At 42.4% G+C, this 15368-nt stretch overlaps 1 protein-coding gene across 2 annotated transcripts in view; it reads left to right on the top strand.

Moving 5' to 3' along the window:
* The window catches only part of LOC134577904 (glucose-6-phosphate exchanger SLC37A2-like), a 37133-nt gene that overhangs the window by 243 nt on the left and 21522 nt on the right, over window positions 1–15368 (top strand). For both annotated transcript variants that reach the window (XM_063436835.1, XM_063436834.1), the window contains exons 2-9: window positions 4780–4861; window positions 5557–5647; window positions 7009–7087; window positions 11857–11992; window positions 12807–12883; window positions 14489–14655; window positions 15047–15084; window positions 15187–15348. In XM_063436835.1, the coding sequence (XP_063292905.1) occupies window positions 4780–4861; window positions 5557–5647; window positions 7009–7087; window positions 11857–11992; window positions 12807–12883; window positions 14489–14655; window positions 15047–15084; window positions 15187–15348 (832 nt within the window). The remainder of the gene's footprint in view (window positions 1–4779; window positions 4862–5556; window positions 5648–7008; window positions 7088–11856; window positions 11993–12806; window positions 12884–14488; window positions 14656–15046; window positions 15085–15186; window positions 15349–15368) is intronic.

Below are 15368 nucleotides of genomic sequence, written 5' to 3'. Positions count from 1 at the left end.
TGCCAGGCTGGGTAATGATGGGGGGGTCACTGTGCCAGGCTGGGTAATGGGAGGCACAGTGTCAGACTCTGTAATGGGGGGGTCACTGTGCCAGGCTGAGTAATGGGGGGTGCGCACTATGGCAGGCTGGGTAATTGAGGGGGGTTGTCACCTTGCTAGGCTGGGTAATGGCAGGAGTCCTTTTGTCAGGCTGGGCAATAGGGGGAGGTCCTTTTCCCAGGCCAGGTAATGGGGGGGGTGGTGGTAACTTTGCCAGGTATGGTAATGGAGGGTCACTTTGCCAAGTATGGTAATGGGGGGGGGGGGGAGAGGGGGTGTCACTTTGCCAGGTATGGTAATGGGGGGGTCCCATTGCCAGTTTTGGTAATGGGGGGGGGTCCCATTGCCAGTTTTGGTAATGGGGGGGGTCCCATTGCCAGTTTTGGTAATGGGGGGGGGGGTCCCATTGCCAGTTTTGGTAATGGGGGGGGGGTCCCATTGCCAGTTTTGGTAATGGGGGGGGGGTCCCATTGCCAGTTTTGGTAATGGGGGGGGGGGTCCCATTGCCAGTTTTGGTAATGGGGGGGGGGGGTCCCATTGCCAGTTTTGGTAATGGGGGGGGGGTCCCATTGCCAGTTTTGGTAATGGGGGGGGGGTCCCATTGCCAGTTTTGGTAATGGGGGGGGGGTCCCATTGCCAGTTTTGGTAATGGGGGGGGGGTCCCATTGCCAGTTTTGGTAATGGGGGGGGGGTCCCATTGCCAGTTTTGGTAATGGGGGGGGGGTCCCATTGCCAGTTTTGGTAATGGGGGGGGGGTCCCATTGCCAGTTTTGGTAATGGGGGGGGGGTCCCATTGCCAGTTTTGGTAATGGGGGGGGGGGTCCCATTGCCAGTTTTGGTAATGGGGGGGGGGTCCCATTGCCAGTTTTGGTAATGGGGGGGGGTCCCATTGCCAGTTTTGGTAATGGGGGGGGTCCCATTGCCAGTTTTGGTAATGGGGGGGGGGGGTCCCATTGCCAGTTTTGGTAATGGGGGGGGGGGGTCCCATTGCCAGTTTTGGTAATGGGGGGGGGTCCCATTGCCAGTTTTGGTAATGGGGGGGGGTCCCATTGCCAGTTTTGGTAATGGGGGGGGGGTCCCATTGCCAGTTTTGGTAATGGGGGTGGGGGAGGGGCGTCACTGTGCCAGGCCGGGTAATGGGGTGGTGACTCTCTGTGCAAGGCTGCTTAATTCTCTGAAACTGCTATGTTTACAGCAGAAAGGGTTAATCCTAGATGGACCTGGCACCCAGACCACTTCATTGAGCTGAAGTGGTCTGGCTGCCTATAGTGGTCCTTTAAGCTAAAGTTGTATTGGTGACTATAGTGTCCCTTTAAATCAAGCAGTATGAACATATAGCAAAACTCACTTTGTGTGGAATGTTAATTCTTCAGGGATTCTGTAATTTATCTCTAGTAAAAAATTCTAAACACTAAAACAATGGCATCCCTTCCTGCCCCCTTATAAAAATCCATCTACCACGAATACTGAGTGCACTGTGCTGTTCAGTGATTTGTCCCTGTGTAGTGAAAGTATATTGATCAGCAACAACATTTTAACCACTAACAGGTGAAGTGAATATCATTACAATTATTATTATTTATATAGCGCCATCAGATTCCGTAGCGCTGTACAATGGGTGGACTAACAGACATGTAATTGTATCCAGACCACTGGACGTACAGGAATAGAGAGGTGGAGGGCCCTGCTCAATGAGCGTACATTCTAGAGGATGGCACCTGTCTGCCAATGGGTAGGATATATTAGGCAGCAAGCGAACAGTCAGTTCTTGAACTTTATGTGCAGGAAGCAGGAAAAATGGCCAAGCGAAAAGATCTGAGTGACTGACATGGGCCAAATAGTGATCGCTAGACGACTCGGTCAGAGCATCTCCAAAACGACCGGTCTTGTGGGGTGTCCCTGGTATGTAGTGGTTAGTACCTACCTAGTGGTGCAATGTAGGACAAGTGGTAAACTGGCATCAGGGTCATGGGTGCCCAAGGCTTAATGATGCACGTGGGGAGCGAAGTCGAGCCCGTCTTGTCCAAACACACAGCAGAGCTACTGAAAACAAACTGCTGAAAAACATAATGCTTTTGATTGTTGCAGACCACGTACACCACTTCATGGTAACGGTGTTCTCTGGTGGCAGTGGCCTCTTACAGCGTGAGAACGTTCCCCGCCACACTGCAAACATTGTTCAGGATTCGTTTGAGAAACACGACAAAGCATTCAAGGTGTTGCCTTGGCCTCCAAGCTCCCCAGATCTCAATCCAATTGAGCATCTGTGGGATGTGCTGGAATAACAAATCCGCTCTATGGAGGCCAGACCTGGCAACTTGCAGGACGTAAAGGATCTGCTGCTAATGTCTTGGTGTCAAAAACCACAGGACACGTTTGAGTCCATGCCTTGGCGCATTAGAGCTGTTTTGACAGCAGGAGGGGGTCCTACGCTATATTAGACATGGGTTTTTAATGTTGTGGCTGACCGGTGATTGGTGCCTCTGCTTTGTATTGTGCAGTGAAGGATCTCACCAGTTACTCTTATTGCATGAAATGGTTAATACAGAACTACTGTCTGTTTGGGCTTTAATATTATCTATTCATTTATATAGCACCACCATATTCCACAGCGCTGTATAGCATTATGGGGGGGGGGGGGGATGTTAACTGCAAAGAAGAGATAAACTATAAATGTTATCAGAAACAAAAGGTTTAGCTGACTTTGGTCACATGAGCTTGCAATCTAGAGGGGGTGGGGTATTGGAACTATGAAGAACAATGTTGTAATGGAATGCTCTGTGTCTAGTTTAATTAACACATGAGAAAGGTGAAAGGGTGCAATCAGCTGAGGAGCCACTTGTCTGTCCTGTTTCTCCCAACATGACAAGTGGAAGTAGTTAACATGATGATAAGCCTTTCTAAAGAGATTCATTTGAAAGGGGCTTCCTGATCCTGCTTGGATGATGTGTCCCCAGACGTGCAGTATACAGGCCTCACCTCAAAATCCCCACAAATCTTAGGGTGCACCCCGAATAGTGACCTCGTTTTAAAGGCAGGATGTCTGATCGTGCTGTGGGGGACGTGATCTTCAGGATGGTATCTTCTACTCTGTGAGCACAATCTGACCATCTACTAACCGGCTGTTCACTACGGTGAGATTTCAAAGTGAATGACACATCTTAGCCAAATTAACCCCACTGGAAGCACAGCAGGCATTTTCCAATTCGGCTATTTTGACCTTAAAATTCACTATGAATTCTCACTTTAGTAAATAACCCTATAAGATAAATATGAACGTGGCTTGTGATCTTTGCTGCAATGTTTAGAATTGTGATGGACACCTGAGAGTCAGAACGCAGTCTCTAAGACACTGAGCGGCTGCTGGTCACGCGACACTGAGCGGCCGCTGTCAGCAATCCCTATTACGACACCAAGAAACTGCATGAAAGCAGATCCATTTCCCCTTTTTCACTGCACCCAGACTAAAGTGCTTGTGTAAGCAAAGTGTCCTGAGTCTACATGGGGCAGCCTTCATCTCAGTATCTTCTCAGATCAAGGCTCTATAACATCCTTGGCATTAAAGGAGCACGCCAACCTTGTAAACTTCATAGCTCAGCATAGTGGTTATGGTGCAAAGGTGCTTTTTAGGTGTAAGTTCTCCTGATTTTTGTTAAAGTGTTTTCGTGATGTTTAATAAAAACCCAGATTTTGATCATGACAAAGTGGTTGATAAAAACTGGCTGTTCAGTGAAAGAGAATTCTGTGTTGGAATGAATAAGCCCCATTTATCTAATTGTGAGTAATCTGGAATAGTTTGCACAATACTCAGCCTGTGGTTATATTTCATATGGAGGTTTCTACTCGGCTATTGAGTCACCACAATCTTAGTTCTTCCGTTTCGCTGTCATGTGTTCAATCTTTCTGTGTTTTTGTTGTGGAAATTTGTAATAAACCAACACACTAAATAATGAAGGAAATGGCATTTTGTCTATTTTGACACTGGGATTTTGTTTAATCCGTATGTACCAGCGTGGAGTCTTTATCCAGAATGAACTACAAACAACAGATGGGGTTACCTAAACTCCAAATGTCCATCTAGCTGGGAATATTAAGGCAATGTGGTTATGTACTAAAAATTGTTAAATTATTTCTAAATATCTTCAGAGTTTCTTTCAGACATTTCATGTGATTTTTGCAAACTAATGACTGAAAATGCAAAATGTACCAGTTGGTCACGGACGGGTTAAACAGATATATACATAATGTGAGACCCCCTATACACTATAGACCAGTGGAATGGGGCCCTTCTCACTTACACCAAATGCAGAATAGTGAGGATTAATAAAAAAAGACACCCTCCCCCAGCTGTGGGAGACATCTTTATTGAAAGGGAAGGGAAAGGGGGGGGGGGGGGGGATCCAATAACTCTCGGTGTGCTGGTTGATTCTGTGCTGATGTTATTTCTGAGCTAAATGGGCCCATTTTAGGCAAATCCAGTGACAATTAGTGCCTTTTGAGTTAATTTCCAATTTGGTGACTCTGAATAAATTCTGAACACGTCCTTAGTCTGTATTACAATGTCTCCAATAGTTTAATCCATGCATTGTTTTGGGCCAGAGTTTTATGTCCTGGGCAATCCAGCCCTTCATTAAATTATTCTCCAGTATCCATAGAGGCCACGCCATTGGTAATGAAACAGACGTCTGTCCGCTAATCTGAAATTTGTCATTGTAAATGAATTTCTGTTTTTATTTACAGTTATCGTGGTTTTATCTTCGTACTGACCTTCCTGATTTATACCAGTTATCACCTCTCCAGGAAGCCCATCAGCGTAGTGAAGGTATGCAAGGGTTAATATTCAGTATTTTTATTATATGAACTCCCATAATAAACCATGAAATCTGTGTGCTTATTATTATTGTAATAACGTCACATATAGCATGACTGCATGTTTACTAATATTATTGTTACTGCACCCACATGTATGTTTTATGAAATCGGTTATTAAACACTCCGCCATCACTTATTAAATCTCTCTGTCAGTATATCACCATTATTATTATATAATAAACACTGTATGATATTGCATCTAATTAAACAACGCTGTGTAGTATTATTCTGTCACCCTAAATTAAAGCTCGATAATGCAATAATAAATATAACGGATGATCTTCTGTTTGTCGTCCAGTTTTAGAGAACTCTTAGTGTAAAGTGTTCTATTTGGAGCAATTTGCACAAACAGTCCTCTGGCTAAACACAGCCACGTCCCTTAATTTCATAGCTGCGTGGCTCTGTCCTGATAGAGAGGGCCACGGCCATCGGTTAACAGAGAGCTGGCCAACTGGGGGCTGGAATTGTTTTGAATTTGTGTGTTTTTTATTTATTAATCTTTTCCAAATGTCCAAGCGGCAGTCATCACAAATGGATAATTACAGATTCCTCTCTAACCGGGCAGAGAGAATTGTATTTTTAATTATTTCTAAATTGTGTGTATGTGTGTGTGTATATAATTATTATTTTTTAAATACTCTGTAGAGCCAGCTGCACCAAAACTGCTCTGCCCTCCCCAACCCTCCTGCCAATATTTCGGAAAATGACACGACGTGGTGTGACTGGGCGCCGTTTGGTGAGTGATGCACTCTGGGAGTATAAAGGTTGTGGTTTATTCTTTCCTCCCACCTCCCCCATTTGAAGAGTGTCCTTACACAGGAGTGCAAACATTAACCCTGTCAGTACCAGAAGAATGCTGCATATTGTGCAGTGTTTGATGCGAATTGGCAGGGTGTGACTAATTACTTTTTTATTGCACTACTAATGAAACAATATCAGTGCAGTTGGGTGATTGTAGCCGATTGCAACTTTCATTAATTACTATCACTTATTAAACATATCTGTGAGTCACTTTACAAAACACTTTCACTGATCACAAAGTTCTGTTTTCTGCCATGTACGTGATTCTCACTGTGTATATTGCGTTGGCTTCTAAAATTATGGAAAAACAAATGCAACATACTGTTCTACTGGCAAATTTGTTCTAAATGAGTGTTTTTCACATTTTAGTAACAAAAATTCCTCTGCAGTGGGCGATAAGTAAAAACAAGAATTTATGATCTGTAACTAATGATTTTGATCGTTTTTTTTAAAAGATTGTTTTAGAAAACCTAATTTTATTTTGGCAATAAATTCATATTGTTTTTTGTAATTTTTATTTTGATTAATAAAATATTCTACTGAATAACACGTGCTCATCATATAATGTATGCCAGCTACTGTCTGCAATGATTAAGGCACATGCTCATCAGAGAGGCTACACAGGTTAATCTATAGAGATGTCTGCAAAGATTATATAAAGTTGTCTGTCATAACGGAATAACAATAAACTTCGGAATTGGGTGTGACAATAAGCAAAGTTTACAAAAGGAAGTTCTCCATTATTATAGATAATGAGAGAATTCTACCCCCAGTGACCCAGAACACAAGGAAACCCGGGAGAAAAGAAGGAAAGAATGAAAGAAAATAGGGGAGAATAAAGAGGGCATCAAGAGAGAATATGGCAAGGGGTGGGAATGGCCTCCAAGAAGATCCAGCCATGGGGGTTGTCTGGATACATTGTTAAGTATAATCAAACCAAAGGCACCAGAACAGGGTTTAACCTCTCAATGCTGTGTTTAATCCACAGCAGTAAGATATGTGTTTCGGAGACTTAAAGGGACTCTATAGTCACCAACATAACTTTAGCTTAATGAATCAGTTTTGCTGTAAGGAATATGTCCCTGTAGTCTCACTTCTCAATTCTCTGCCATTTAGGAGTTAAATCCCTTTGTTTATGAACCCTAGTCACACCTCCCTGCATGTGACTTGCACAGCCTTCCTAAACACTTCCTGTAAAGAGTCACCTAATGTTTATTCTTCCTTTATTGCAAATTCTGTTAAATTTAAAATCTCGTTTGTTTTTACTGGTTTAATAACTGCTTTTATTGTTTTTAGAAAAGTCAAATTATAAGGAGCTTCTCGGATCCCTGGACACCTCCTTCCTTGTCGCCTATGCCATCGGCATGTTTTTCAGGTAGGTGACTTTATTTGGTCTGTTGAACTCTGCAGATATTATGACAGGTCTCAGGTGGGCTGGATGAGATGATAAATCAATAACCCCCTGGCATTTCCAGGGGCGTCCTATCTCCCCGCACTGCGCAGCTCTTGGTAAAGCTGTATGTGTTTGGGGAGGGGACGTCTATGGGTCTGGTATTCGATCACCTCTTCTAATGAGTGAATATGAGCTATGGATATGAAACTATACTCCTCAGTATTCATTCTTTTCATTGGCTGCCAAATATCTTTCTTGATTTCAAACTCTACAAGCCTTTGCCAGACTCTCCCATATGGCCTCGTCCCCTTTTTACACATTATAAGGAGAATTGGCAGACCCCTTTCCCTAAACAGGAAAAAAACAACACTATATACATGACACAATTTGTGTGCTGTGGGTGTTTTTAGTGTGTTTTATAAACTTCTCACAATTGCTGTCTGTCGTAGCTCTCCATCTGCTACTGAGCTTCCAATCGAAATATTAACATATTATGATATTAGCTCTGTCGTGGAGTTCACATGCCACGTCCAGAGACCAACAGATGCTCGTGTTACAGGGACAGTGAAATCTCATTATTATTTCATTTATTAAAGTGAATTTGAGATGCTGATGGTGCCGATGCACCCAATCCATGGGCAGGATTCACATTTTTCTATTACCCACCGCTACCAGGAATTTGTGACATTTAGCATCAACCTGCAAAGAGTCTTGACTTCAAAGGTTATTCACTAACGTGAGAATTCAAAGTGGATTTAAAATTCTAAGGCCAAAATAGACAATGTAAAAAGTGATTTTCCAACTCTTAGAAAAGCATTGGATTTAGGGACAAAATCAAATCCATTACATAGCTGAAAATAGACTTGCGTCCATCAAGTTTAGCCCACATTTGTTTTTTGCTATTGATCCAAAAGAAGGCAAAAAAATAAAATAAAAAAACAGTTTGAAACACTTCCAATTTTGTAACGAACTAGGGGAAAAAATCCTTCTTGACCCCAGAATGGCAGTCAGATTTATCCTTGGACCAAGCAGTTATTACCCTACATAGAACAATTATATCCTTTGAATATTCTGTTTTTTGCAAGTATGCATCTAGTAGCTGTTTGAACATCTGTATGGACTCTGATAAAACTACTTCTTCAGGCAGAGAATTCCACATCCTTATTGTTCTTACAGAAAAAAACAAACCTTTTCTTTGCCTTAGACGAAATCTTCGCATGACCTCGTGTCCTATGTAAAGTCCGGTTTGTGAATAGAATTCCAAACAATGGTTGGTATTGGCACCGAATATATTTGTATAATGTTATCATATTCCCTCTCAGGCGACGTTTTTCTAAACTAAATAGGTTTAACTTTGTTAACCTTTCTTCATAGCTGATATGTTCCATTCCTTTTATTAATTTTGTAGCCCGCCTCTGCACTTTTTCTAGTGCCATAATATCCTTCTTTAGAACAGGTGCCCAAAATTGCACAGAATATTCAATATGTGGTCTTACCAGTGATTTATAAAGAGGCAAAATGATATTCTCGTCCCGAGAATGAATGCCCTTTTTAATGCATGACAATACCCTACTGGCCTCAGCCACTGCTGATTGACATTGCACATTGTTGCATAGTTTTGTTGTCTATAACAATTCCCAAATCCTTCTTGTGTGGTGTTCTCCTTGATTCACTTCCATTAAGGGTATAAGTTGCTTGTGTATTCTTTTCGCCGAAGTGCATAACGTTGCATTTTTCAACATTAAATTTGAGTACCCAGTCTATCTAAATGCCTCTGCAGCAAAGTCATATCTTGCTCACATCGTATTACTTTATAGAGTTTTGTGTCATCTGTAAACGCTGAAACGTGACTTTTTTTTTTATTCTTTATTTTTGCTGTGCATGAATAACATCCACTTGTCAGCAATGCCACAACAGCATTCTCCAACATTTTGAACATACAGATTTGTTAACTGTTATATAGCATTTAGATGGATCGTACACATTTTTTTATGTTAATAAGGCAGGCTAGGTACACGTTGGTTATTCGCATTAGTTATAATGAGTTACATCTTCGTTTGGTAACAGTAGTTTAGGGTTAACGTTTCTATTGCATGTCAACGCTTTAGTGCCAGACATTGTTATGGTTATGTGTAGCTTGGCTTGAGTGAAAGATATGCATTCCATACAATATCAGTCTGTCTAAACAATGCACAGTACTGAATGCTATTCTCAAGGGTGTCGCTTAAGCTTTAGTCTGATGTGTCAGGGAAGATTACAAATGCAGGTGTATATACAGATTGGCTTACTGACATATGATACAATAATAAGGTAACAAGCTTAACTCAATCAAGTGTTTAAAGTAATATAATATTAGAGTGTCCACCCCATGTTGGGCCAGTGCAGCTAGTCAAGCGTCCTTGTCGGGAGGCCGGGCGATCCGTCTGTTTGCAGTGCGGTCTGCCATAGTGGGATGAGCGGATTGACGACTTTGGTGGTAAATGCAGTCCCATTAGGTGTCCGTGCAGGGAAACAATTTTCCACCCAGGGGCATTTGCTGTCCAGCCTGATGCCTGCCTTGTACAGGGGGAGAGTCCCAGTATGGTGACTTTAGGTTGTCAGGCAGTTTGTTTCTGCCCCTCTGCGGTGAGATAAGCGGCTCAGTAGGGTAATTCAGGACCTTAAAGCATTGTCCCATGATGCGATCAGTACCCTCTGATGTTGTGGGTAGTAGTGCTGCACCTCCCTGGCTTGTGGTACCTTGGTACTTATTCGCCGGTTCCTGCTCGTTCAGGGTCTGCTGTCCGCCTGTGTAGTATCAGGAGAGGGGGATGCGTCCGGCAGAGTCGCCTGCCACGCGGTCTCTGCCATTTTGGAAGTGGACCCCCGACAAGTTCATGGCACTCCGGTGGGTCACAGGGTGGGGACCGGGATCACCCCCGCCGGCCCAGAGGAGGAGGAGGGGGGTGGGGAATAGGGCCGGACCCACCTATCTTCTCAGTTCTGCCGTACCTCTGGTGGGCAGGATAGCTGGGCAGCGGCCGTCCACCCCGCTCACTGCCCGAGCGGTCTCCATCTTGACTGACAGGGATCGCCCCACCGAGGGACTAAAACCTCACGGCAAGCCTCTCCCCGGTACCAGGGTCGCCTCTTGTGCTGTGGCACAGCTGCCAGTTGCTGGGTAAGAATTTTGCCGGTTTTTAAGGGCTAAAACTGGGTAGCTTGTCGGGAGCTATTCCTCTGTGCGTCCGCTCGGCATGGCGGTCCGGCCCCGCCCCCCTGAAATGCGACTTTCAATGCTTTTTTCAAGATCATTTATAAACATGTTGAATAGAAGAGGTCCCAGAACAGACCCCTGAGGGACACCACTTGCCACCTCTGTCCAGCTTGAAAATTTACCATTAATGACAACTCTTTGGACTCTATTTGTAAGCCAATGTTCTAGAACAAGCCTTTTCATCTAGACCGATTTCCTTGAGTTTGAACACTAATCTATTGTGTGGAACTGTATCAAACGCCTTGGCAAAATACAAGTAGCTCACATTCACTGCAACACCCTGATCTATATTTCTACTTACTTCTTCGTAGAATGCAATCAAGTTAGTTTGACATGACCTGTGCTTCATAAAACCGTGCTGATTATTTGCTGATAACCCTGTTCTTCTCAAGGAATTCTTGAATATTATTCCTCAACCTTTCAAATACTTTTCCAGCCACAGAAGTTAAGCTCACAGGTCTATAATTTCCAGGCAAGGATTTTGAACCCTTTTTGAATATAGGAACCACATCTGCCTTCCTCCAATCCTCCTGAAAGAAAAGAATCTTGAAAGATTAAAAATCTATATTGTTTTTAATATCAAATGGATTGCATGTTCTTCCTGGGTATTAATAAATAAGACTTTCTTTCTGACTCCCAAATGTCAAGCAGTCAGTTTTCACTGATGATATTTAGGCATTTTGTATTCACACTATAATTATTTTGCTTATTTTGAAGCGGTAATTAACTTTTTTTTTTTTTTTTTTAATCCAGCAAAGTTGAGTCTGCTTAATGGCATTAATGTTTATAGAATAGGGACCCTAATTATATGAACAATAGGCACCTCTGGGAGCATGAGAACTATACGCTAGTACGAGCTGCCTTCAAACTGCTGGCGAATTCCGTATTTACCTCACCTCACCTAGAACGGCAGAGTTTCTCCACTTGGCTTGTTTAATTGAGGAAATTCTAGATTATTATTTCTTCTAATTATATTTTTCAGATTGTAGGTTTTTTGTTTTTTTAAAGTAAGAACAATAAGGATGTGGAATTCTTTTTTTAGATGTGTTTGTTACCAGGTTGAGGTAGTGAAGCATAGTCAGACCACTCTGGCATGATGTGCCCAGGCCAAATACATGATTGATTATCACAATATCGTAAACTTTGTGCATTTTGACGTTTTGGTATCTCATTGTACAGTGCTATGGAATATGATGGCGCTATATAAATAATACAATAATCATAGTTTAAGAGTATTTTGATATTCTCTGGGGACACAAGACGGTCAGAATGTTAATTACTGCAGTTCTAGAGGAATTCAAATTGAATCCTTTGCTGCCTAATACGTTTACACAATATAGTAAGTAAACTCTTGACATAATGACGCCATCAGACATGGAATAGGGCTCAGAGATATCATTTTACTCATTTAATAATGTTTACAAGCATATCTCCATCACAATGTTAAATAACCGCTACTCTGTCTTATTAACGCGTATATTTGTTTTATTTCTAGCGGTATGATTGGGGAGCGCCTGCCCCTGCGATATTATCTCTCCGGAGGAATGGTTCTCTGCGGAATCTTCTCGTCTTTGCTCGGCCTGGGCTATTACTGGAATATCCACGCTCTCTGGTATTTTATACTATTTCAGGTAATCTCCATCTCTCTGTGTATTTTTGGGTTGGTGTGTTATGTTCAGTCTGACATCATTCTGCGATGAGCGGCCCGGTCACTTTTTTGGCTACTTGGTGATTATTTGGAGAATACTACATCACGGTAGTTACGGTAGCTTCACACTGTTTAATTCTCTTCACAGACTTTCAGTGTTCCGTCTCAGAGTCCTGAAATGACCAAGATGCCCAAACCTGGGATAGTGTAAATTAAAGTAGTAAACGTGGAATACCGTGCCCTGACAGGACCTGCCATTATGGTTATGTGATATGATCCACCATGGGACGTCCCTGTGCATCCGTCAACCTTTTTTCTCAATGAGACTAATTTACAGCACAATAGGTTTATCACAGGAACTTCAACTGAAACCAAATTACCATTAAAATGCCATATTTATATTCTCATCTAAATCCATTTTATTGAGAATTCATTGGGAAAAAAAATAAACAAACAAAGAAACACTTTCTGTCCACTACACATTTTGATTCCTGCGGTTGCCATCGTATATCTATGTATAATTTCCTCTCCCTCTCACTCTCCCCAGTTGTGATGCACTGCTTGATGTGCAAAAGATGGAATATATTTTGTCAAATAAATCAATGTAATTTTTTTAAATAATTGTTTCATATGTTTGCATATGCTGGTCTCATTATTGTGAAAATAAGTAATATGAGATCATTTCACGTATTTGATCCTGACACATAGATGTGTGAATGTTGCACATTTTTTGCAGCTGTTAACCAATGAATCTTGTTTTAGTCTTGACTAACTGTCTGCCGTGTGCTCCCCTACAGATATTGAGTGGTTTGGTCCAGACTACTGGATGGCCGACTGTGGTGGCTTGCATGGGAAACTGGTTTGGCAAAGGAAAGTAAGTGAACACACCGGTTCTCAATGAGATCTTTAGGGGCCCCTGCAGGCCCCGACAGGAAAAGATACAAAGTGATGTCATTCATTAACCTGTGAGTTTGTTTGTGATTTGACATGATTTATCCCGTTGTCTATGTTTCATAGATGTTTCAATATACAGATATAGGAGCCTTTGTTTTTGTTATATAATTTTTTTTGGGACATTATTTGGGTATAATTAATGTGTAGTATTTTTTAAAAACTACAAGATATCAGTAATATGTAATAATCTCCTAACTACCCAATTCATGGGTTCCAAAATGGGGCATTTTCACTCTTAAATCCTACCCCGTTAAGAGTCCCTAAAATGTCTCATCACCGTGCCACCTAGGAGCCGTTCTAAGCGCACGCCAGCCCTGTTTGTTGTTCTCCAATAAGTCCAAGAGTAACTGAAGCCATCATTCCATGTAGCCCCTCAGCTGGAAAGTCTTTCATGAGAAAACCTGCATTTTCCCTGTGACGGAAGCCGACCGGGTACCTCCGTCAGTCGCTGCTTCCTAGTACTTGCAAGCACCATAAGCACTGTACTGGAACACCATAACCACCGTAGACCCCATGAACTGCCGCAGCTTGGTTGGGTTCTCCTGTCATCCACCCACCCTGAACCCAAGACCAGGATCCAGTGGGTAGACCTCTCCTAGTCAAGAGAGCATAGCAGGAACAGCTCTTATAAGAGCTAGTGATTATACTCAGGGGGAGTATTGTGATATAGCAAACCCCAGAGTGAATGTAGTTCTCCAAACATGAGCCAAGACTTCATGAAGGGGTAAACGAATCTCAGTTTAATGGAAGTCACACTTGGCCTATATGACAATCCCCATGCAAGGGGTACGCCCACATGGACCTGATGGTAGGCAGATTTGCAACTTCAGAGACCAATAACAATAAGGTTACAAGGAACGACACTCCCACACACGGCACACAATCCCTCCCCTAGGCATGGGAGATAATTGGACCAGTAACTGTACTAATTCTAATCCAATTATCTCCAAGCACAGGAAAAACATACTTTTTTAAAACACCCCAAAATACATAAAACACCACAAATGTTACATCCCTGGATAGCCCTGATCTGGGTGACCAAAAATCATCCAGATCATTTCAGGGGAAGTCTTATTTTTGACTGACCGTGCACATGGTCTTATGCCCTAAACAGTTCCAGGGAATCGGGGCTAATGGTCGGTCTCTCTGTCTGGAGTACAAAAGTACATAACTCTCATGAACAGAGCCTTTTCAAGTGCATTGGGCAAGGTATATTGCAAGGCCCATAGTCCCGAGGCAAGAGGCTGGCCAGCAGGCCCCTCCAAGAACCCGTGACGAGATTACTTTCGTCACATTCCCATCTTGTATAAAAAAAATATAGATATCACTGTAATCACTCTGCATATGCAGGTTTATGGAAACTCTAGTGATACAGGAAAAAAATAAAATAATTTATCTCTGAGCGTTGTAAACAGAATACAGTTGTAGAGCACGTGGTATTGCAATATACTTTGGGTTTAGAACGGTTTTGGAATGTTTACCATTTAGCATTTTTTTTGTTTGTTTTTTATTTCCGTGGTTACAGGAGAGGATTTATTATGGGAATCTGGAATTCACACACTGCTCTCGGGAATATTTTGGGATCACTGATTGCTGGAGCTTTTGTCTCTACGTCCTGGGGTTTGTCCTTCATCGTGCCAGGAATAATAATTGGTGCCATGGGTGTCATCTGTTTCTTCTTCCTCATAGAATGTGAGTGTAACGTCGATTATTTATTTTTATTTTTCTTTTTTATATAATAAAATGAAACTTGTGATTTAGAGATTTGCAAATGGGAACCATTGACATTATCAAACTGGTATATGTTTCTGTGCCTCCTGACGCCCCCGGCACTGTGCCTCCATGTTTCTTGTGCCACCTGACACCCGGCTCTGAGACATGTTATCCATTGGAGAATGGTTCCTGAATGGTATTGCACATCACTTCCGTTCACCGCTATCCTTTCTTATAGGAGACAGAGAGATGGCCTTCCAAGTGGCTTTGGTTTAAACATCTTCTGTGTAAAATGTGAAACCCACCCCCATTCCTTAACTATAAAATCCTGTAATTACGGTGATTAAACCCATCACTATCTTCTTTCCAGACCCAGAAGACGTTGGCTGTACCCCTCCGGAGAGCAGTGTCAGTATTCGAGACCTTCATTTACCTTCACAGAGAAATGTGCCTCCCAGCAGGAAAACAAAGAACAATATTTAATCTTAAAAATCTATCTCTTAATTGTAGGAGGAGAGCAGCACGGATGACGTGGGCGATATCCAAGTGACTAGTACCAGCACGGAGGCTATTTTTAAGAACGAGCCTTTAGACAATGTTGATGATCCTGAGAATCACCCCATTGGGGAACACCCACAAGCCATCAGCTTTCTGGGGGCTCTGCGAATCCCTGTGCGTGAGACTGGTTATAA

The sequence above is a fragment of the Pelobates fuscus genome, chromosome 11 (genome assembly GCF_036172605.1).
Source record: "Pelobates fuscus isolate aPelFus1 chromosome 11, aPelFus1.pri, whole genome shotgun sequence".
Classification (NCBI taxonomy): Eukaryota; Metazoa; Chordata; class Amphibia; order Anura; family Pelobatidae; genus Pelobates; species Pelobates fuscus.
This window is presented reverse-complemented; position numbering and strand designations above follow the sequence as displayed.